Source organism: Indicator indicator, chromosome 21, assembly GCF_027791375.1.
Source record: "Indicator indicator isolate 239-I01 chromosome 21, UM_Iind_1.1, whole genome shotgun sequence".
In the NCBI taxonomy this organism is placed as follows: domain Eukaryota; kingdom Metazoa; phylum Chordata; class Aves; order Piciformes; family Indicatoridae; genus Indicator; species Indicator indicator.
The window spans coordinates 12970707-12995546 of record NC_072030.1 but is presented as its reverse complement, the minus strand read 5'-3'; the positions used below and the strand labels follow the sequence as shown (position 1 = coordinate 12995546).

Sequence of the window (24840 nt, the reverse complement as noted above, 5' to 3'; positions counted from 1 at the left end):
TGTGAGTCCAAATTTTGGTTCAGATTAAATTCTGGAATATTGCCCGTGAGGAAAGGTCAGACTTCACCCTGCCCTGCCTATCTTCATGTAATCCACTGTCAGTAAGAGATAAGAACATAAAAACATATCACTAGATCCATGCACCTCTGCAGCACTGCTTTAAAGCCCTAAACCACACAGCAAACAAAACTCAAAAGTATAGAATCATAGAACGCTTTGGCTTGGAAGGGACCTTCCAAGGTCATCTTGTCCAATGCCCCTGCAGTCAGCAGGGACATCTTCAACTACACCAGGTTGCTCTGAACCCCAAGTAATCTGCCCTGGTATGTTTGCAAGGATGGGGCATCTCCCTTGTCTCTGGGTAACCTGGGCCAGCATTTCACTACCTTCAGCATAAAACCTTTCTTCTCTCCACTTTAAATCTCCCTCATTTAGTCCCAAAGTATCACCACTTGTCCTGTTGCAACAGGCCCTGCTCAAAAGCCTGTCCCTAGCTATCTAACAATACTGAAAGGCCACAAGAAGGTCTCCACAGAGTCTTCTCTTCTCCAGGCTAAAACAACCCCAACTCTCTCAGCCTGTCCTCATAGTGACTCACATGCCTGATTTCAAGTATGATGGAGAACAGCCAGCCTTTTCCTCCAAGATGAGTAACAAGCATCTAACAATACTTGGCAGATCCTGGATACTTACACACTACCTAGGACAAAATTTCCCTTAGTGTCTTTTTCTGGGTGGCGAGTAAGCTGGGATCAACAAAAGAATTCCATGCTTATGTTTTCCAACACACAAAGCGGGGACTATCTGATCCAAATCCACCTCACCTTCTCCCTAGAGAAGATTTAATAATCCCATACACTCACTCATCTCCTGGAACAGCCCGCTTCAACAATTGTTGACTGAGATTCAGGGATCTGCTCATAGTTTTTGGCTGCTCAAGTCCAAGGATCTTGGGAAAGGAGAGGAAAAAACCTGGGGGATAAAGGGGAGAGGGCCCAAGGAAAGGAGAGGTACTCCAGGAGAAGTTGTAATTTCCAAAACGTATGTTCCAAATCCATTCCCACTTCCACTGTCTTTCACATAACTGAAAAGTGTACTGCAACGACCTGCCAAAGGAGTATTTGATTTGACCTAAACAGACACAAAGTCAAAACAGGAGTGAGGCTGTGTCACACCCTGCCATGCAAACAGCCTTTTTATTCTCATGGTAAGCACATAAATGGATCTATCACCTTGTTCAGTTGAAGAAACAGCATTGTTCTTCCAGGGTAGCCCAACCCTCTCAGTGCCTTCTGAAAAAGCCAAGTTTCACCATCTACTGCTCGTCATGGGCAGCTGAGCAGCACAGAACAGAGGTCAGGCTTGGAATCAACTACACAAAAATGGTGAGATTTCAATACAAAGGCAGCTGCAGAAGGTACACATTACCCACTAGCCCATTCTTTGTCTTCTCAACATCACTGCAAATGCTTCCTCTCTCTTCTCACCCCCTAGTGCTTGATTTTCTTTTCACGCTTGATACCACCAATTCCAGCCTAACCCCTACTCTGGTGTAAACTACTGTAGAATTTATTGGTGCTCATCATTTATGGGCCTTTATAGTCAGATAAAGGCCACCCAGAGAAATTAATAAAACAGCTTCCATGTTAATCACTCTACTAAACTCTCCACCTGCTCATGTCACAGTGCCCTTTCCACCACATGGTCACCATTTTGAGAGGGTTACCATCAAGAGTGAGGCCTGAGGCACACAGTTCTTCACCTGGGAAATAAAAAGGGTTTAGGAGCAAAGTAACTGCCACAAAGCAAACAGAACTGAACATTTGGGTAACACATGGCAGAATAAATCTCTGCACTGACAGCTTTTTGAGTCTGTGTGGTAGCTTTGAGACACTTCGTGTACTGTTACCTCAACCCTACACAAACTGTCCCTCACCAAAATTTGAGTGAACTGATGAAAAACTAGGTACCTTTCTGCCACCTCTGTAAATTCCAAGTTTTGGTATTAAAAAAAAAAAAAACCACAACAAAAGGGTCTCCAGCAAATAAGGACTTAAGAAAAGCATCAGCAACAAAAAAACACAGTAAAAGCAAGGACTGTCCATGATACACACAATTGTAGTTACTGATGTATCATGGGAGCAGCATTCCCTCTCCTGTGGGCTTAAAAATTCAAGAGAAGGTTCCTAAAATCTACTTTCACATACCAAAGGCAAGCAGAATTTAGTGTTTGGCCCCTACAGATGAATTCCAAGCATCAATCTTGAGTCCCAAGGTGTTCGCTGGCAGTCAGGGCCTGTGCAGGCCAAATAACCAAGTTCTGAAAAAGGAATCAAGTCACCCAGAACTACAACAGCTCCTGCATGATGTCCAAACCCAGACAACAATATCAGCGTCCTAGCTTCCAATAAACTGTTTGAAAACATTCACACAGAAAAGAGACACCATGTTGCCACCAGACTGTTAAATTTTATTTCAGAAATTAAAGACAACATTTAGCAGACAACTACAATTAAAGATTAAGCCCTATATAATTCTTTCCCATTCTGTGTTTCACCAAGAAATATTCCCACCCATTCATGGATCTCTGTCAACTCACACCTGCCTGATCAGGCACAAATCCATCTGAATCCCAGAACAAAGCAGGCTGTCAGTTCATATAGGTTTACTGCAGCTTGTCACAGCTAATTGTGCACTTACTTAGTAGTTAAGTGAGCTGGAGAAGTAGCTTTCTACAGTTTCATGGAACAGCTCTTAGTGTCTACTCTTGTATATCTTATCTGCCATCACTTCCTGGAGCACAAATTTAACAATGAAATGCCAAACCAGAAGTACTCCAAAATACAACTCAAGACAGACCCAGAATATTTAAAAACCTGATGCAATTTTAAATTTGTGTTACATTTGCTCCAGGCTAAGAGCTAGTAGCCAGGTCCTGAAATCCTTTGTTATCATCAGTCAAGCTTTTTCCAGTCTGAGGCAGTGTCAGCAGACACACAAGAAAAACAAAGGAATGAGAGGAAGCCAACATTTTTACTCTAACTGCTAGATATCATTTTAATTCTGGAAGGACAAAAGTGCAATTCAAGAGAATTGTCTACAAATGCATACAGAGAACTGTTTTATTGAAATACTGAGCAACTTTAACATGAATGAGTTTAGCTGTTAAGGATAATCACAGTATCATTTAAGTTCTGTTGTATGATTTAGCCAGATAAGTTTACAATTAAAGGGGAAAAAAAGGCAGTTTTGATTTAAACTTGTATTTGCTTCTAGTCATGAAGACAATTTTTCATCATGGATTTCCTCAAAAACACCAAATGTTGTTAACAAGCAGTAAAGCACTAATGTTGAGAGGCACTAGGATTGTTAGTTTGCATTACTCTTAGTTTCCAATAGAGATACAGGCACTTCAGAGTTTTAATGAACCAAGACTGCAAAGCACTTCTGTATTTGTGTGGGATTCTGCTACATTCAGGAAGGTCTTCAACAGGTTTTCCTGCAGTTGAAGGACGGAAAATTCCCAGAGCTAATCTCTGCAGCACGTGTTACAAGTTGGATCTCTCTTTGGCAGACATACGAGATGCGGCCTGTGTGTATGTCCTGATGACATCCTAAAATTAAGACAGAAGACATATTCAGAGCAAGTTCCATTAGTCTTGAGAAGAGAAGGCTAGGAGGGGATCTTAGCAGCATCTATAAATATCTGAGGGGTGGGTGTCAAAAAGAAGGTGCCAGTCTCTTTTGGGTGGTGCTCAATGATAGGACAAGGAACAATGGGTACAAGCCAGAACACATGAGGTTCCACCTCAGCATAAGGAGACACTTCTTTACCCATGAGGGTCACAGAGTACTGGGGCAGGCTGTCCAGAGTGGTTGTAGAGTCTCCTTCTCTGGAGACTTTCAAAAACCACCTGGAGGAATTCCTGTGTGGCCTGCCTTGGGTGACTCTGCTTTGGCAGAGAGGTTGGACTTGATTCTCTGGAGGTCCCTTCCAAGCCCTAAGATTCTGTGATTCCATTAAAACGCAGTTAAGGGAACTTCAGAAAGAAATAAGTACTTGAAGCAGCAATGTCATTATTCTAGACAGCAAGCACTGGAAACGTTTTGTTGCCATTATGAAGAGTGGGTAATTACTTGGTCTGAAGAATCAACATGAACACATTGCTTATCATGTATAGCTCTCTTCCAAAAGCCTTACAAAAAACCCAGCTGAAACAAAATACTTGTGCACCATTGGTTCATCAGCACTTAATCAAATGTAATCAGAGAGGGATGTTTCCTCATTTTGTAATTCTACATGCTCCAACTGAGCCACATGGGAATCCAGATCAATTTATCTTTTTCTTTTTGGATTTAAAAGGAGCTAAGATAGTTCACAGCCAGTCAAAAATCCAACTACAGAAATCACTTGGGTACCTTTCTCCCACTTTCAGCATTGTATTTGTCCAGCAAAGCCTGAATCCGGGCACCATAGTCAGGATGAACATCAGTGAAGTTTTTCACCTGAACAGGAAAACAGAAGAGGCAACAAGAATTTTTTTACCTCCACTTGAAATATATTCTCTTTAACCTATTTTCTGCTCTGTGGCCTACAAGCAGTACAATCATTATGAAGAAAAGGATGAAAACTGTTACGACCAGCCAGGAAAGATCTGTGAACATCTTTACACAGTACTTCTATTACCTCACATAGAGTTTTTTCCCCAACTGAAACAAAGTCCCACTGGGAAGGACAAAGAACCAACCCCTCCCCTGGCCCTCACTGCCTTCTCTTTGTGCAGAGCACACTGCTAGTCTCCTGATTTTTGAAACACTAAGCTAAAGACATAATGACGTCCTTGATGTTCAACATCAATCCCATTCTTCCCATCAGGAAAAAGTTACTTTAACATGTTCTGTGTTACTGTTTATATATAAACAGGAACATATTTTAGTTTTTAACCCCTCTGTAAAGCAAGTCCAGAAGCTGTCTCATGAGAAGAGCTCCTGAAGTTCCTTTCCACAGCACACTGCCATTCTCACAATGTCATAAACTGCAAAATAAACTGGAACAAAGAGCAAAGGCTAAACAACCAAAACAAGCCACTTACAGCTCTCTTCTGAATGAAGAGTTGTGCATCTTTAAGGTGATCAGCAATGTTTTTACACAGCCTCTGGCGTTCATCCTCCTTCAGCACTTTGGTGTAGAATTCTCGCACCTGATGGTTGGAAACAAAGTTTGAGTTTGAAATTCCCACAAGCAAGTCAAGAATACTTGTTAGACTTTTAGGATTCATGACAACTGAAAACAAACAGCTTTCACGTACTAGTCAGGAAACACTTAAAATACTTAAAAAAAAAAATCACAAGAGGCAACCAGTTTGTGGGGTTGGGATTGTTGGGTTGGTGTGGGATTTTTTGGGTTTGTTTTGGGTTTTTTTTGTTTGGTTGTTGGTGGTGGTTTTGTTTTGGTTTGTTTGGGGTTTGTTTTTTGCAAACCTGCTAACATTTCCTTCCATTTCTAGCTTCAAGTAACTGCTGCTTATTTAATTGATAATAACCAGGAGGATGAAGACTCCTCTTTTTTTGCAAGGAGACACATGGAAAAGACAAGGGGAAAATGGGTACAAGTTACTCCTGGGGAAGATTCTGACTGGACTCCAGAAGAAAATTCTTCCCCATGAGAACAGTTAAGACATTGGAGGCAGTGGATTCCCTTACTTTGGACAATTTTAAGACTCAGATGGAGAGGGTGCTGGGCCATCTCATTTAAAACACACTATCACCTAGAAAGGTTGGACCAGATGATCTTTGGGGTCCCTCCCAACCTGGCATTCTGTGAAATATTGTTGTTGGCTTCCAATTCAAGAACTGGTGACCATGACATTACATGCACACTCAAGTTTGCCTCTCTGCAGATGCTAATTGCAAGACAAAGTCACAACTTCTAGATGTATGTGCTCAGAATATGGATGGCAAAGGTCTGTCAGCAACTCACTTATTCATGAAGTTGTATGGAGATGTTCCAAGCTCTCATGAGAGCTCAACTTGAGGTTAGCACAGCCATGTTTGAATTAATCTTATTAATACTCTTTAAACTCATCCTATAAAGCCATTTAACAAGCAACTTAAAGCCTCTTCATACATCATACCTGAGTCACATTATCTTCATTTGCACTATTGAAGCGCTGCACGTCTCCTGAAATACACGCACGGCTCTCCTTCAGCATGGGCTGATCTTCTGGACCAGTAAAACTATTTGGGTAATAGTTTGGAGCACCACCTGCAAAACAAAATTAAAAAAAAAAACACCCAAAAAAAACCCCCAATCAGATGCCAGCTCTCTGATGGACTCAGAGGACAGAAAACGTTCTATGCTCAGAACCACCTCAATCAAGGATTCAGTTATGGTTCCCTTTATCATAAACTGTCACTAGTGATTTTCTGCCAACATACAGCTGGACACAGAATCATAGAATGACTCAGGTTGGAAAGGATCTTAGAGATCATCTACTACAACCTCCCCACCACAGGCAGGGATGCGTCCCTGCTAGATGCAGCTGCTCAAGGCCTCAACCAACCTGGCTTTGAACACCTCCAGGGAGGAAGCATCCACAAGCCCCCTGGGCAGCCTGTTCCAGAGTCTCACCACCCTTGTACTGAAGAACTTCTTCCTAAAATCTAGTCTAAACCTATTCTCCCTCAGCTTCAAACCACTCTCTCTTGTCATATTGCTACACACCCTTATGAAAAGTCCCTCTGCAGCCTTCCTGTAGGATCCCTGCAGATAGTGGAAGGCACCCCTAAGGTCCCCCCAGAGCCTTCTCTAGGCTGAACAACCCCAGCTCCCTCAGCCTATCCTCACAGCAGAGGTGTTCCAGCCCTTGCATCATCTTTGAGGCCCTCCTCTGGACTCTCTCCAACAGCTCTGTGTCCTCCTTGTGATCAGGAGCTGTCTCTTCATGCCTATACTTCACAGCACTTATTAGAAACAGAATTTCAACAGTGTTTTGGGGGGAAAAAATTTGATTTCTTTCAGAAATCAGGAGGTCTGGCCACTCTTGCAGTAACACTGTTCAGACAATTTTGATAGACGAAGTCATGGAAGTAATTCAAAGTTTAAGTCTAAAGCACCATAAACCCACACTTTTCACTACATATTTGAACTATAATCAACTATGTAGAAGGCTTTTTTTAAACATAAAGCTGCATAAAAATAAACTTATCTGTTCTTGGACAGGAGCAGCTCTCTTCAAGTTCCTATTTTACAAGTACTTCCCTCTCCTCCCTCAGCAAGCATCAGAATTCATAGCCCAAAGGAATGCAGTGCTTGGCACGAGGCACGGCTTAAGCAAATCCTTTTTTATTCTTTGGTTTAAAACAGTCACTATTGGGCAAACACTGACAGAAAATAACCTGCTGAAGGCAGGTGAAATTGCAGCTCTAGTCTTGGCATTCATCCTCTTGCCTTTCGCACTCTCTGGGCAATGAGAAAGCAAAGCAGTTTAACAAAGCAGACTGAGCCTATGGAAGTCAATCTTTAAATGTAAAACCTGCAAATGCAGATTTCCCAAAGCCATTTGAGCCATCTCTGATCTGTAGGTTAGATTTTTTTTTTTTTGCCTAGAAGTACCAACCAAGAGGTTGCAATTCACTTCTGTGAAACCATTTCTGTGGTATATTTCATTTTCATGAAATCATAAAGTAGCTTGAGTTGGAAGGGACCTTAAAGATCATCAAGAATAGTTAATTCTAGTTTTAATGAATATTTTAGAACTTTGGCAATTAAGTCCCCTTTAACAGGCTTCTAGAAGTCTTTAAAGGCACAAACTAGGGACATTACTGAATTCATTGGACTAGGGGTGTTCTCCTGGAAACCCTTTTAAAGGTGTATTAGTAACTTTTTAATCACATTAAGCTTTCCTTGGTTTTTTACCCTTCTAAACAAACTCCCCACCCTCTGTCCAAAAACCCAAACAGCTTCCCCTTTTCTGGGTTAACAGAAGACAAACACCCATCCCCTACTTTTCAGGAAGCAAGAAAACTCCATTTTTTTCCTTTCCCCATTGTTTACAAAATTTAAAATGAGTCTATTTGTAGCAAGTAGAAGTTGCATACCTGCAAGTAAAAAACATTTATAGTTAAGAGACTATCAACTACTATAAATTGTAAGCTGTATAAGGTACACCCTCAGGTTGCTGTTGAAGTCTTAGAATTAGATTACCTACATCCTTTTTTGTTACCTACAGAAGTAAGTTTGTTTTACAGCAAAGTTTTAATTCTCAGGACTTGCAGAGTACATGGTTAAGGATCATTATATGTAAGGATGTTTTCATGACTACCTTGGTTGTCATAAACACACATTGGGCCATCCCTCTGGTAATTGGCCACCCGAGCTCTGTAGGGGCAGTTGACAGGGATTTGTAGGTAGTTAGGTCCCAGGCGGTGTCTGTGAGTGTCAGGATATGAGAAGAGACGACCCTAAAACATGGATCACAAGCATTAACATGAGTCCTGAAAGGGATCACTTGAGTGGTATAGCCCAACTCAAAGCACTATACATCAAACAGTGAAAGAATGAAGACTCTTTCCTTTGCATATATACCCTTGACATATTTCAAATTATGTCCAAAGTGACATCCAGCCACTGACTTCACTTCAATACCACTGAAGAAAGGCAGGTGAGCTATTTATGCAGCTTGGCTATTTCCTACTCATTTCAGATGGGGATTCAATGACCTGCCTGGGGAGACTGTTCCAGTCTTCAAGAACCCTTACAGTGAAGTTTATTCTAATACCCAAACAAAACCTCTCCTGGCACAATTTGAGGCCATTTCCACTTGTCCTGTCACTTGTTCCTTGGGAGAACAGACCACCTGGCTCCAGCCTCCTTTTAGGGAGTTGCAGAGAGCCAGAACATCTCATCTCAGCCTCCTTTTCTCCAGGCAGAAAAACTCCAGTTCTCTCAGCTGCTCCTCACCAGCCCTGTTCTCCAGACCCTTCACTGGCTTTGCTGCTCTTCTCTGGATCTGCTCCAGCCCCTCAATGTTCTTCTTGGGGTGAGGAGCCCAAAACTGAACACAGTACTCAAGATATGGCCTCAACAGCGTCTAGTAAAAGGGGACAATCACTTCCATGGTCCTGCTGGTTACACTACTCCTGGTCCAGGCCAGGATGTTAGTGACCTTCTTGGCTACCTGGGCAGATACTGGCTCAGTGGATGGAATTGCTTTCCATCTGTCAGCTTTATTACAGCTACACAAACAGGGACAGGAACACTTTGATAAAGCAAAGCAAACCTAAGATTTCCCTGGAGATGCTGATGTACAGTGTAGCACATACCTGCAGCATTTTATCAGGGCTAGGTTCGATCCCAGGCGGCATGTTGCTTGGATCGTATGCCATCTGTTCTACCTCTGCAAAGTAATTGACAGGATTCCTGTTCAAGACAAGCTTTCCCACAGGGATAAGTGGGTAGTCACCATGTGGCCAAATCTGTAAGACAACACACACACATATTAAAACCAACATTATTATAGCATTATACAGCTTAAATAATTACTAGGTAGCATTTGCCTGATTTAAGCCTTGGTTGTGAAAATGCATTACTGAAGACTTCTTTTTTTGGCTAACAAGCATTTTAAAGAAATGTCTCATTTTAAAGAAGTCTTTTGCAATTAATGAAGACAACTAATGCAACTTATTTCATCATCTCAGCACTTGACTACTTAAATGAAATGCCCACAGGCACTTGAAAATCTGCCTAGGAATGCATTATTGTAGGTGGAACTGTAGCAGGATTGTTTCCAGCTACTTGAAAATGAAGCCAGCTTAAGTAGTCTTTTGTCATCTCAGCCTGTGCTTTGAAGTTCCAAAGTCTTTAGCCAGTTTTGGAGATCAATGTTGAAGGGAAAAAAGTAATATGATTTTATGTTAGGATCTTCCAACAAGTCATTCCTTGGAACAGCAGCTGAAGTCTGACAAGGTCAGATTAACAATCAGAAGCTACATTATCAGTAACAGTGTAAACCAGTGAGATCAGGTGTGGCTGTATCTAACAATGTGACCATATCTAAGGGGTGAGGGTCAAGAAGATTGGGCCAGGCTCTTGTCAGTGGCGCCCAGTAACACGACAAGAGGCAACCAGCCACAAGTTGGAACCCAGATGTTCCACCTCAACATAAGGAGAAACTTTTAAGTTTGCCAGAGCCCTAGAGCAGGCTGCCTAGAGAGGCTGAGGAGTCTCCTTCTCTAGAAGGACTCCAAACCTGCCTGGACAGTGGTGATCCTGAGCAAGCTGCTGTGGGTGACCCTGCATTCACACAGGTGTTGTTCTGGATGGCCTCCAGAGGTCCTTCCAACCCTCACCACGTTAGGATTCTGCAATATGATCTTTGGAATCTCAGTGTAGTCATAATCTACGGACCTGGAGCAAGCCCTGTCCATACTCCACTGAGAGAGTAACACCAGATAAAATATCAGTGTGATTTTTACCTCCAGAACTGCTGACTCATCCTGACCATACAATAAAGAGCACACTTAAATAAAAGGGAAGAATAAAAAGGACAGACCCACTCTATTGATAGGGACTAGTAAGCAAACAGTGCAACTCCATGGAAAGTATTACTCTCTTTTTTACAGATAAAAGACATTTGCTACATTTTGATCTCATGGTCTTTCTTTACCTAGCTGAAATTGGAATAGTCACAATAGTCTCACAGATACCTTGGTTAAATCAAAAGGATTAAATGGAAACCTCTCTGCTTCTTCAAATGTCATCACTTGAATGTAGAATGACCATGTTGGATAGTTCCCCTTGGCAATGGCATTGTAGAGATCACGGATGGCATAATCAGGATCAGTAGAAGCCAATCTTCCTGCTTCTTCCACGGGAAGATTTTTGATGCCCTGGTCAGTCTACAAACAACAAACACAGTAGCAGCAGTTAAAAGGTGCAGACAGTATTACAGAAATCATGACCTAATACTTTAACAAGACTTATCATCCAAGAATTGTGATTGTCCATGTTCCCATCTCCAATAATTTTGAGTTCAGAAAAGTGGTGCATTCAACAGCTGCCTTCCAGATAAAGATTAGTTCTTTGATCAAGTGGAATCAATGCATAATGCTACACTGCAAAATACATAGCATCAACTGTGAAGGTATGATCCCTGCAGCACACCAAGGAAAGAGGATTCTCCTCTCCCCTTGTAAGATGAAGTGCCCCTTCACTGTCCTATCATTCCACTTTTTCCTAGGGATCACATGTAAACAAACAGTGAAAAAAATTGTTGCAGCCCCTCAGGACTGAAAGTTCTGGATTCTACATGAATCTTGATTTCACACCTCCCAGACCTAGTTCTGTGGCATCTTTAGCACTAAATAAAATTCCATTTTAATAAGCTTTTGACAACTAGAAGGCTAAAAGCTGCTATAATATCCCTCTTAGTTTAACATAATGGTTTCCGAAGTCTTATTTCCAAGGTAGATGTCCAGCTTTCACTAAAGTCTAATGAGGTAAGAGGCATTATGGCCTTTAATGCTTTGAAGAGAAGTTTTTTTTCAAGTGATGTTGTCTTAAAGAAGTGCTAGAGACTGCTTTCTGATGAAAGTGTGGAAGTTCTGAGTTTTAGCTGCAGAGCTCTTGGAAAGAGAGCTCTTATATTTTGATATACAGTTGAGGCCATCTTAAAAATACCAGATCAATACAGCTCATATCCAGAAAACACAAGGGAATAAAAATCAGATCCAAACAGAGAACTTCTACCTCAAGAAGCATGTGTTGAGCCTATACTACTGTGCAGCCATGAACATGAAAGAGGAACACACACACTGAATAAAACACATTACCAACGGGCTAGAGGACTCATGCATCTGAAGTAAACAGCAACAAGGAAGTCCAATAGCAAGTATGAGGCTGAAGTGTAAGAAACTGACCTGGGTGCTCAGAGCTCACTGGACAAGTAAGCTGAGTTCTCTAACAAGAGACAGCTCCCCAAGGAAGAGTTCTATATAGTGTAGCAAATACCTACTGCATTACAGCAAGAACTGTGATGATTACCATCTGTGTTAAAGACATGCAAGTGACACAACCCCCTCTACCACCATTCTGATTGAGTCTGTGCACTATCAAGTCTTTTCTGAATTAAGCTTCAAGTCACAGAACATATTCAGACAATCTATTAAAACTGGGTTTTATCCAGTATGAGATAGATAGGTACTCCAAACAACTGGGGAAAAACCATCAGTACCTTGGCATGAAATTTGCAGTAAACTGCATTTCCATTCGCATTAACCAGTTTGAAAGTATGGGATCCATATCCATTCATATGGCGATAGCCGTCAGGAATACCACGATCGCTGAACAAGAAAGACACCTAAAGAGGAGGATCAAACAATATTAATGGGCTCACCAGGTCAAGGATAGGCTGATCATTCAAGACAAAGTTTGTTTGTGGCATTAATCTGCATCATAGAATGGTTTGAGTTAGCAGGGTCCCCTCCAGAGCCCCTCTAGCCCAACCCCCCTGCAGTCAGCAGCCTGACCTTGAATAGCAACAGGGATGGGGCATAAACAACCTCCCTGGGCAACCTGTTCCAGTACCCCCGTGGTAGAGAACTTCCTCCTAACATCCAATCTAAATCTACTCTAATTTGAAACCATCGCCCCTCATATTACTCCAGGCCATTGCAAACAATCACTCTCCAGCCTTCTTGTAGGCCCCCTTCAGGCACTGGAATCTAAATGTAATGCACTCCTTGAAGAATTTCTAGCTTAGGTTTTAAGAGTGTAAAGTAAGTAAGACTCCTTTGGTTTTGCACAAAGAACAATTGTAAATTAAACCTATGTGAAGTTTTATGCCCACATGAAATCTCATGAAGTACAAGATATTAACCTAGTGACAATGTTGTGACTTCCCCCTGTAAGCAGAGACAGGTAAGCATGTTTGTACCTGAAATTAACCTGGAAAAAACTCCTACTTAGGATAAAGACAAAAACATGAAAATTTAAGCCCCTAACTTTGAAATCCTCAAGGGTTAAATATATCATCATGCAAACCTTCAAGATGTTGCTTTTCTTTAGGCTTATGGTCACAAACAGGGCCTGTGGTACTGCTTTTTTCCAGTTAGCAGTTACTGGAAGGCTTCTCTATGAGCCCATTTAAAACAACCAACCTACTACATTTTTCATTTTCTGTTAAGGTTTTTTCTGTTTTGTTTTTGTTTTTTTTGGTTTGTGCTCAACCTTCTTGGACACGAATATATTTCGGAACAATTAGAATACCCTGTGAATTCTAGGCATTTGTGGAGTTATCTAATGCACTACATTACATATAGCTTTAAATAAACTGTGCTAACATTACTTCCCCAGTATTTTAGTGTTCTTTAACAGTTTCTTTTTCATCAGTATCTCCACTGTTTTAGTGTTAGAAAATTTTGCAATTTTCCCTTCATCCTTACATTAAATATGGTTATGAAAATGGAAGAATCTCACCCATTTCATAGTCATTTAAAGAAAAAAAAAAAAGCCTAGATGTGTGTGCTAAAAGCCTTAAAAGTTATTTTAGGCCTTTTACCTCTACTGTTCCTAGAAGATTCTGCAGACTTCCAAATAAAACATGGAAAAGAGATAGTTAAAAACCATACGCTGTCATAAAATGGTTCTCAATCACACAAAATAAAGTCAAAGGAAAATCTTACTTGATGCAAAGACTCAGGGCGAAGACTCCAGAAGTCCCACACCATGTCTGGATCCTTCAAGTGAGTCTGAGGGTTCCTCTTTTGGCTATGGATGAATGATGGAAACTAATACGTCCAGAAGTAGAGAAGAGAGAAAAGAAGAGAAGAAGAAAAAGTTCTGTAACATCCCCAAAGTATATGGGGTGTATTAAACAACTTTTCAATAAACTTAACTGTAAACACTGAGAGATGAGACAAAGCTGTAAGATCACAAAAAAAAAAAACAACCCACCCAAAACAAAACAAACAAAAAACCCCCACCCCATCAAACATCATCTATTGCCCTAGCTCTCCTGCAGCCAACATTTATTCACAGACCAGTAAAATTAGGGTATAGTGGAACATTTAAAATTGGGATAACAGGCAGTTCAAAACTATGTTTTCTTTTTGTGATCAAAAATGATAAATCTTTTCAGACTTGTATATCTGAGCTTTGCTGAGTATCTGACTACACAATACTTGTACAGAACTCCCTCATTCAAGAAAAACCCTCACTACTTAAAGTGTTGTTTAATTTATACTAAAAGAGCATATAGATCAGGTTTAATAAAAAGAACATACAAGATTAAATCCTAGAACAGCTTAGGTTGGAAGGGACCTTAGGGATCACCTACTCCATGGCAGCATGAGCACTGACATCTCTCAACTAGACTGGGCTGCTCAAAGCCTCATCCAACCTACCTGGCTTTGAACACCCCCAGGGAGGAGGCATCCACAACCTCCCTGGGAAACCTATTCCAGAGTCTCACTCTGTAGAGCTTCTTCTTAATATCCAGTTCAACCTTCCTCTTCCTCAGCTTCAAACCATTCCCCTTTGTCCTACTGCTATAGGCTTATGAAAAGTCCCTCTCCAGCCTTCCTGTAGGATCCCTTCAAGTACTGAAGACAGCTCTAACGTCCCCCTAGTCTTCTCTTCTCCAGGCTGAACACCCCCCGCTCCCTCAGCCTGTCCTCATAGCAGAGGTGCTACAGCCCCTGGATCATCTTTGTTACCCTCCTCTGGACTTGCTCTAACAGCTCTGTGTCCTCCTTATGATGGGGACACCAGAAGTGGACACAGTATTCGAGGTGGGGTCTCACCAGAGCAAAGGAGCAGAATCCCCTCTCTTGCCCTGATAGCCATACTCCTCTTGATGCAGTCCAGTACACAATTTGCCTTCTGGGCTGCATGAGGGCATTGCCTGCTTGCATTGAGCTTCTCAATACACCCAGGTCTCTTTCTTCAGAGCTATTCTCAATCCACTCTGAACTATTTTCCCCTTCCAAACAGCTTAAGAATGAAAAAAACTGTCTACAAACAGCTGATGGAACATCAGTGAAACTGGTCAGGTCTGAAGTTAACACAGGAAGGTACTCACTGGCTTTCTGCTGTGATACACACACCAGCAAACTTAAGGTGTGTGCTCTTTCTGGTACGAAACAACTAACCAAGCATTAGTTCTTAAATTTTTCTTTGTGTTTGTTTTTTTTCTTAATAACACTTTTTCAAGGCAACAGTATTCAAACCAACAAAATTTAAGTGCACCAAAACAACAGCTTTTGCTTCTCAGCAAAGCAAGAACAAGATCTGAACCAACTTCTGGGCTCTTTCACACAGTACCCTCATCCTTTGTGCTTACTCACCAGCATTGCATCCCGAATGAAGAAGATGGGAGTATTGTTTCCCACAAGATCCCAGTTACCCTCTTCTGTGTAGAATTTCATTGCAAAGCCTCGAGGGTCACGGACAGTATCAGCTGACCCAGATTCTCCAGCTTGAAGAAGACACAGAAGTGTTATGATAGGAAATGCAATACAAATGGTAAGCATAAAAACATAGAATGTGAGAACAGGCCACAAAATCCTAAGAGGGCAGAGTTTATTAAAGTCTCTTCTATAGTAAGGAACTTTTGGCATATTTTTAACAATACTTCAGGTACTGCAAGTTTCCAAAGCGTGAACAGACATCCACCCAAGCATTCAGACCATAGTTAAGAGAAAAGAAAAAACAAGTGTAGCCACTTGAACTAATAAAGAATAGAATTTGCATTACCACTAAGAGACAACATCAGATTATAATGCTGAATAGCCTAAAAACATTTTAGTCTCTATGCATCAAATCCCAGTGTGAAAGCTCTCACTTGGAAGGTAGGAATCTAAACAGTGTGCCTAATAAAACAGGAAGGGAAATTCTTATGGAAGAGTTTCTGAAACCCTTTGAATTCCCCTCCTGCTTTATCCAAAACAGTCCTTACAATGGGTAACTTTATACCACAGCGAAAGTGCTGCCATAATACCTGAGCAAAAGCCTTCCCGAGGCATTCAGGAACAGCTAATGCTAAACATCATGATAAAATAAAGACATGCATTCTCTCTCTATGCACTGCAGAACAGCTGGGAAGAAACGTTCAAACAGAGCAAGGAAAGGAAAGGTAGCAATGCAACAACCCACTTCAGCACACAGTTCACAGCTCAAACTCAGCTGCATGTCCTTCCCTCAGAGAGCATTCCATGACTCCTTCAGTCTGGGTGACACAGGGAAAAGACAGCAGGCCAAACCCAGCAGCTCCTTAAGCACTGCTGGAACCACTTTTTTCTTTTCAATACTATTTCCAGAACAGAATCCTCATTAGGATTTCTTTCTTTTTTAAGCACAAAGTAGTAACACACAGATTTTTGAAAGATCATTTCTCTATCAGTTATTATCATAATGCAAGTTATAACTAGCATTAGCAAACATTTTGCTAGGTAATGCATCCAACTCTATGAAATAAGAGTTTATTTATGGAAGATTGTTTATTTTTCATTGCTGTAATATTTATTCACACATTCAGCCCCCAAACCTCCCTACAACACAAGAGATAACAGGTACTTAACTTTCAAGTCTTTGATGATTATGACCCAGTCAGACACAAAGCAAGCTTTCTGTCAGGGAAAAAATAGCTCAGGCTATCCTCTCATATATTAGAGGGAAAAGCATCTACAGCAAGCTCTGGCAGAAATATGCAGAAGCTGCTTAAGGTCTTACAAGTTCTCACAAAAGAGAAACTGGTTGGCAGAAAGCATTTTAAACTACCTTAAGCAAATGAAGTGCTCCACAGTGCAAACATGGCTATCAGGGTAGCTATGGTACATGAGTAAGAAGAAAAGACAGTAACTTTAGAGCCTTACCAACAGTGGAGAACCGTATAGCAATGGGAGTTCTTTTTCCAATGTGTTCAAACACTTTTGCCTTACAATACTTGGTAATATCATGTGTGACTTCAAAATAGCCAAAGGCTCCTGAAAAAGTCATTGCAAAATATCAAGTCTAGAATCCTTCCTTCCTATCAATCACAGCTTATCTATCATTCTATCGTGAGCCAAAAACACAAGTCAAAAGGAAACATGGAAATACACCAGTTTAAACAGTTCATATCTATGCAATTTATATTCACAGAATGACTTTTACTTAAGACAACTTAACTGCATAGTGCTCACTCTTTCCTCAACTGACTGTTAATAGTTCCAGCAACAATGCAGTCCTTGCTTCCAATGAGGAACATAACAAACAGCAGCTTTTTGAATGTTACTTTGCCAAGATTTGCAAGTTTATCTCAGAGCAAGATCAGTATTTCTTTAATTCCAATACATGTTGCAGAATTTTTGGTCCACCTGCAAGCTGGGTGAAGCAACAAAATTCTTCCCACCCCCACAGAGGAATTTTTCCCACATACATTCACATTAGAAATTCAGTCCCATATTTTCTTCTTCTGGCACAACATGTAGCTAAACTCAGAGGTTCCAGTTCCACCCTACTGAGATCAATAACCAATCTTGCAGTGAGGCGATTTAGGGTTTTTTATTTAAATCAGATCATCATCTTCCTTTGGCAGAGAGAAACATCAGATGACAAAGACAAGAATCTCTATCAAGTAGCATGCAAACAAGCACTAAAAAAAGAGATGGGTAAGGCTATCCTTCCAGAGGAATGGGGCACTCTGAAAGAGGAAGCAGAGATTACAGCAAAGACAGTAAAAACCTAAGGGCTAGAACTCTATTTTCTCTCATTTTTTTAACAGTTTTTCAATGCTTCAAGTTTCGGCAGCGAGTTCTTTTAAACCAAGCCTTACACTGTTGTTGATATAGAATTGTTTATTACACTCTGCAACATTAAATTACAGATACTATCATGTAATTTGTCTATCACAATCTGCTGCTTAAACTTTTGAAAGCTTTTGAGTTAATTCTACACAGAGAAAAAGCACATGGGTTTGAAACATACCTGCCCCCTTTGCATGCACAACTCTTTCAGGAATCCTCTCTCTATCAAAGTGAGCCATCTCATCAGTGAAAACAACATCTTGAACAAGAAGAGGTCCACGTGGTCCTACTGTCATAATATTAAGCTTATCCCCTATGGGGTTCCCAGCACCGGTGGTCAAGACATCTGGTTTCTGAAAGAGAGACACAGGCAGTATCACACCACCAGAACTTAAAACCCCTCTGTATTTAAGCTACACAATGCAGATGCCTGTTCACAGGACATATTAACAAGCACACAGCAAAATGCTTAAGATTCTGGAACTAGTTCTAGAAAATCTAGATCTGACTACACCACAATGCTTTGTCTGGGGCTATTTAAGAAGAGGAGTTCAAGTCTTGTACATTGCAAGGATATTTTCCATGGTTCAGAAATACTACTTGTTAAGTTTGTATTTTTCTTGAGGTAAGACAAAGTCAACTTTAAAACATGTATCGAGGTTCAGTTTGCACTCACCTCAACAGGAGAGGATGGAGATAGGAAAGAAGTAGCTGCTGGAGAGTCACAAGAGAGAAAGGAGAGGGAAAAGGAAACATCACTACAGGGATGGAAGCATAAGGAAAGAGCTAGGGTCATGCAGCATAAAGACTAAAAGGGGGCACCCATGACTACTGTTGCTCTGGAAGAGCTATGGGAAATAACACAAGCAGCAGCACCTGAGGAAACATTACAGAATAATTTTGGTTGGGGAAAGAAAAAAATCATTGATTCAACCCATTATGTAACTCAACCAAGCCTGCTGCTAAACCACATCATGTCCCTCAGCACTACATCTATGTATCTTTTAAACACTGCAAGGATGGTAATTGTAATTCCAGGCTCCTGAGCCATGGAAGACCTAAGATTCACAAAAGCCCTAAGAGCCCCTGCTGCCAATAAACATCCTGCCCAAAGGACAGGAAACCACAACAATTCTCAGCACCACATCTCCACTGCTTTGAAAGCCCTCCAGGGATGGAGACTCCACCAAGGCCATGGCCAGACCCTGACAACCCTCAAGGGGAAGAAATTGTCCCTCATGTCCAACCTAAACCTTCCCTGGGGCAACTTGAGGCTGTTTCCTCTTCTTCTATCACTTGTTCCTTGGGAGAAGAGACTGATCTCCACCTTACTCCAACCTCTTTTGAGAGAATTGTAGAGCATGATAAAAGATACACACCTTTGTTTAAGTTAGGTACATGAATAACCACATCAAAGACATTTGACACGGAAAGTGAATTTCTGGTGTGTTCTTACTAATAAGCAACACACATTAGCTGGCTCAAATTCCCAAAATATGTAGGTTCTTTATCCTTCATTCACCACTTCATTAGCATAAACCAACAAGCATAAATTCAACTCCTTCAGTATGCTTGAAATGCCAACCTACACTGAAATTTGTACATTTAGAAAAGACAATATGGATCTGGTTATAAACAGGAAAGTGATGTTAGAAACTTACAGGGAAGTTACCACTCCAGTTTTATTTACACTATTAAGTCAAAGGAACATCTGTTTAAAACTAGATATTGGTTAAACTGCCATTATAAATTAACTCTGTAAATAAGAATTTAATTTTATCTACTAAAACAACTAGAATCACATGATTACATGTGAGGAAGTTTAGGAAAAAGTTCATTGATCCATTCCATGATTCACTCCTGTAAGCGTAAAATATGCTACTTCAAGATATTCACACAAATACCAGCACAAATTAATGTGATTTTATTACCAGCTCATTAGCCTGACCTATTTTCTGTACTGAGGTATGGAAGCTACCCATCTTGACACCTCTCCTAAGCATCTGCTCTTCAGAGTCCTTTCTTAGGACATAGTATAATCTGCACATGAGACTATAAAATGCTCACACATCACAACATTTTAATTCAACTTTTTGGTCAAGAAATTGTACTTTTCTTTCTTTTCTTTTTTCTTTCCCAGCACTGCCAATATTTTTATTTTCATTAGTTGATTCACATCTCCAAGTTTCTCACAGATAAAATTTAATGTACTCTTTTCTAGTCATAAGTTGATTTTTTTCATATCAACGACTGTCACATTTATTTCAGACATGCAAGCTCACTGTGATGAAAAAGAACAGATCCCACCAATGTCATCCTAAGCTTCTGCATTTTTCTTTCCAACCTCCTTGTGTTCTTAATTCATTACAGGCACTTCTATTCTACCCACGTGTTCTACATGCACACAGAGACTTCCACTTCATCCTCACTCAAGGCAGCTAGCCCATGACACAAAACCTTTTGAACAGCTTCAGCATCATTTCTGAATTTGGACTACTATAATTCTAAGAAAATGAAACTTGGGGACTGGGTTCTGGTAACTCTAACATGAGAAATAGCTCTTAGGACCTCTTCAGCCCATACAGTGACTTTAAATCACTAATGCTCATGTCATCTTTATGAACGGGTTTCACTCAGTCCATTGAGAAACACAAAAGTCATGTTGAATTGGAGACCTGTTTATGCTGGAGCTCCTCATAAATTCCAAGCAGCTCAGTAAGATTAACCATGCAGTGGCAGGACTACACTTACACCTATGACCTCCTCCTCAACAGAGTCCTTGCAAAAGCTTGGTAAAAGACAGGAAAATAAAGAAGTGTATCTTTAGGTCTTAAGGAGACTCTTGAGTCATTCTAATTCACCTATACCTCTATAATACCTTTCAGGTGATTACCTCAAAGGTAGGAAAAATTATGACATATTACTTGCAAACTGTGCACTCAACAGTTGTAGAGGTAACACAGCCCTTCTCAAACTGTCTAAAAGCTTCTTCTACAACACTAAGTCTGCTAGAAGTAGTAGCTACACACCACAACTTTTTGAAACTAAACCTATCTCGAATTTAACAGCTTTGTGGATGTACAGTCTATTTTGTGTAAGCACTTTGTTAAAGGGTCTAACATTCACATTAGAAGTAGAAGCGCTTTTTTTTTTAATTAATGGTAGGATACAGTCACTTCAATTTCAGGATATATGTGGGGCACTCAAAGTAAGTTTCATCAGCATGAAGGGATAAGAAAAAAACCCACAGAAGTTTTAAGAAGAATTTTCATACTACTTTTGGACTTGACTCTGTTTGATGCCTGTATTTTCATATGGTTGGGAGCTGCATACAGTCAAAACCAGAAAAGATAAGAATGTTTCAATCTGCATCTGTATTTCATTACAGCACTAACCTGCCGTGACAGCAAGGAGGGAAACAAAGCCAGGACAATTTTAGTCAGAGCTGTTGTAAACATCATACATCAAAGCACATACTTCCAGGCATTACTGATACTTTGCACCTTATACAAGTCACTTTAAAATTCTAATAAGTCCTTCCTACTTTCTATCTTAAGGTCTCATGACTCCTTATGCAACACAAACTTTGGGTTGCCTCCCAATCTTCAAATTAACCTTGGCCTGTATTCAAATGCTGCTTTGTTACAGAAAAGCCAACATCCATACAAAAAGTACTGCTCACAGTACAAAAAAGAAAATACTATTAAGCATGCTAGAATATGAAGAACTCGTAATTCACTCCCGGATGGTAGTTTTCATACAGTATCTTTCAGAACTGAGGGGAAAAAAATAAAACCCCACATTATTTAATAGCTACAGTGGAAATCAGAGCATCCATTTGTGTCTTGTACAACTGCTGCTTAGCCAGCAGAGAATATGCCAAATGCATATTTCTTGTAGAAAACAGAGTAGAAACTGTCACAGTGATTTGATTAAGCATTTATACTTTTACCCAACTTTTCTGGGGTATATTCAACGTCTTCAGAGGAGTAAGTGGTTTTATTATTTCAGTCAACCCCTTGCCCCAGTCCACTCCAACCTGGCAAACAAGCCTCCACATACTGGTGAATGTAATCCATTTCTACGTTATTCCTCAGTCGCATTTTCACCAGGTTCTACCCGTGTGACAGCAGAATGGCAAATGGGAGTCACAGAATACTTGATCTGAGACAAAAAAAAAAAAAAACTATCCCTGCCCAAGAACTTGCCTGTTTGATGGCAGACAGGCCCCATTCCTGCCTAAAAGGAGAAGCTGTGGGCAAAGCAGCTGTGCCAGCAGGGCTGAAAGCCCTTGTCCCTCCTGGGAGGCTGGCAGCCGCCAGCCCCTCCGTGCTTGGCTTTCCCCGGGCCCGGCACCAAGCCTGGAGCTCCGTGTGACGAGGCGAGGTCACCTCGTCCTCCACCGCTGCGCCTCTCTAGACGTCGCCCCGCTTCCCCCGAGCTACTTTCCGTCGGGTTAGGTGCCGGGCCAGAGGGACCCCGTGGGCACCCGGGGTTCACCCGCTGCCCTCAGCCCCCCTGCAGGGGCGGTAAGGCCGCCTGCAGGCCCATTGTCCCCCTCCGAAATGCCGCTCGCAGCTGGCCGGACCGTTACCGCCCTGTGACCAGGGACGGACGGAGAGCGAAACCCCGAGGCGAGCTGGGTGCCGAGAGGCAGGGTGCTCTCACGCCTCATCGTGCACCGGGGGAAACGTAACACCCGCCCCGGGGAGTCCCAGCGGGTACCTGCGAGCCCCGCTGGCTCCGCCACAGCTTCAGCTGGTCCGAGGCGTCGTCCCGGTTGTCAGCCATTTTGCAAGATAAGGCGACCCCCGAGGAAGGAAGGGCGGTTGCAAGTGACAGAGAAGCAAAGCACGGAGAGGTCCGACGAGACTGTGCTCGCCCCAAGCAAGCAGGCAACACCGAAGAGATAACCTCACCACTCCACACGCTGCAGTACCAGCAGGTAGCGGGAGCTACTGCACCCGGGTCTTCTACCCGGTGCTACACCCACCCCCCGCTACCCCCTCAGCCAATAACGCCGCGCCCACGGCGGGTAGCCCCAGCTGTGATTGGGTAATCGAAGTGTCAATCAGATACCGATTAAAAGGAGAGGGGTGTGCCACCATCCCGCCGGCTCGGCTTCAGGGGTAAGGTGACAGGGAGGGCGGGTTGTTCCTTTTTACTCGAATTTGACCATGTATAATCAGTCAAGTAGCTTATTTTTTTCCTGTGTATATTCAGTCTTGAGGTGTCGGAACTTTCTGACGCTGCTGAAGTTGTTCAGTGGCGTAGGAAATTGTAGTTTGCCCAGTGCCCTCATCCTGTAATTACTCTGGGATTTTAAGAGGCAGGGTTTGTTTCTGGGGGAAAAACAAATGTTTTGAATTGCAGAATTAGGCTGACCAAGTGTACAGTTAGATGCTCATTCCTCAAACGAGGCATGGGTGATACATTAACATTAGACAGAACCACAGAATCACAGAATCAACCGGGTTGGAAAAGACCTCAGAGATCATCAAGTCCAACCTATTATAGCTAACACCTCATGACAACTAAACCATGGCTCCAAGTGCCACATCCAATCTTTTTTTGAACACTTCCAGGGACGGTGACCCCACCACCTCCTTGGGCAGCCCACTCCACTGGCCAATTACTCTTTCTGTGAAGAACTTTCTCCTCACCTTGAGCCTAAAATTCATGTGTACCCAACTGTAACCAGTATTTCTTTGAAGGCCTGACTTTCTAACCTTAAAAAAACCTACTTCTGAATTCATAAGAAACCTCCCTGGATTATACTTTGAAATTCTGAGGCAAGTACAGTTCTCTGTTTAGGCAACCATAGCTCTGCACCCTAAAGCACCGTTTTTTGTGCTGTTTACTGCAACACAATGCTGAGGGAAGTCCCTGGCTCTGTGTCTAAGGGATGCGCTACAGGTGATAAATGTGGTTAGTGGGTGGTTACTTTCCCTGTTTCTGAGGCAAAATCTTTCAGCAATAGGGATAATCTATTTTAAACTGTTAGGTTACTTGACATTAGGTGCTTAAAAGATAAAGATCTTTATCTGCTAGTTATTCTGTGGACTTGCACTTCGTGGCACATTATTCTGTTCCCAGACAGGTAGATAAGACTACCTATACATGCTGGAAAACTAGAACATACAATCAGGCAGCAGATAAGGAGACCAGTCTAAACAAACAGAAATTAGTCAAAGGTGGTTGCAGGACTTACGAAAGCAGTGGACTCAGCAAGGTTTGTGTGTGTGGTGATTTGGTACCTCTCCCCCCTATCATTCTTGATAAGAATCCATCCCAGCATGGTTCTTTACAGAACACATATTACAAGTGAAGCACAGCAGCTCTGTTTATCCATAGCTTGTCAGAAAGAAATTAAATGGGGAAATTGCTTCTCTGCAAGATTGTGGCTACATTTTTTCCTCTTAACAGATACAAAGAATAGTCTAGCTCATTATTTCAATCAGACAATTGTTTTATCTTGTATGTATTATTATGTATTAGAGGGCTAAGACTCCTAAATTCAGGTCTGTACTACACAGGGAATATCACTAATGGTACTCCTTTACCTCAGTGGTAAGAACAGCAAACTCCCTTTTCTCTGCTTCAGCCTGATTTGGGGCATTTCATTCATGTCTCCAGGTTTCGTAATCTTTTCTTTCTCAACATGATAACCAACAACATAAACAAAAGCAAAAAAAGATTACCTATGTTTCTAATATCTTTATACTAAATATACATCAGACTAGAGTTACTAGTGCATCTTCTGTGCAGCCACTGATCACTTCCATGTACCAGACTTCCATTGTACTCAGAAGATCTTGGTAAAGCAAGACAGGAATAAATCCACGAAGATCAGCCAAAGGAGAAGTATCCAAACTTCATAGCGAGGTATTAACCCACAGAAGAAAGCAATCAATCCTGTTTTAAATTCCATGGGTACCTTGCTGGGGGTATCTTTATTCATTCCTATTTTCCCCCCTTTCCATTTTGATATTTGGTTCCTGTGGCACCTTATTTGCCTGCCTTAGGTCTCCTGTTACATATGCATTAAGTAAGCAA

General features: G+C 41.5%; 1 protein-coding gene across 1 annotated transcript; it reads right to left on the bottom strand.

Annotated features, from left to right (window-relative positions):
- Positions 1–2458: 2458 nt before the first annotated feature.
- Positions 2459–22707, bottom strand: CAT (catalase). Its single transcript, XM_054390299.1, has 13 exons — positions 22510–22707; positions 17966–18137; positions 16873–16983; positions 15346–15476; positions 13684–13788; positions 12234–12359; positions 10708–10899; positions 9325–9477; positions 8325–8463; positions 6135–6265; positions 5094–5201; positions 4420–4506; positions 2459–3614 (listed from the first exon to the last, which is right to left on the bottom strand). The coding sequence occupies exons 1-13, from the start codon at positions 22573–22575 to the stop codon at positions 3549–3551; spliced, it is 1587 nt and encodes a 528-aa protein (XP_054246274.1). The 5' UTR covers positions 22576–22707; the 3' UTR covers positions 2459–3548.
- Between the last annotated feature and the right edge of the window lie 2133 nt (positions 22708–24840).

What these genes read in the sequence shown, in the direction of transcription:
- CAT (XM_054390299.1), bottom strand. Translation starts at nt 22,575, where the DNA reads ATGGCTGACAACCGGGACGACGCCTCGGACCAGCTGAAGCTGTGGCGG. An exon ending in TCATTCGGGATGCAATGCTG is followed by an intron (nt 13,789 to 15,345) that starts GTGAGTAAGCAC and finishes TGGACGTATTAG; the next exon opens with TTTCCATCATTCATCCATAG. An exon ending in TCTTCATTCAGAAGAGAGCT is followed by an intron (nt 4,507 to 5,093) that starts GTAAGTGGCTTG and finishes TTTCCTGTTCAG; the next exon opens with GTGAAAAACTTCACTGATGT.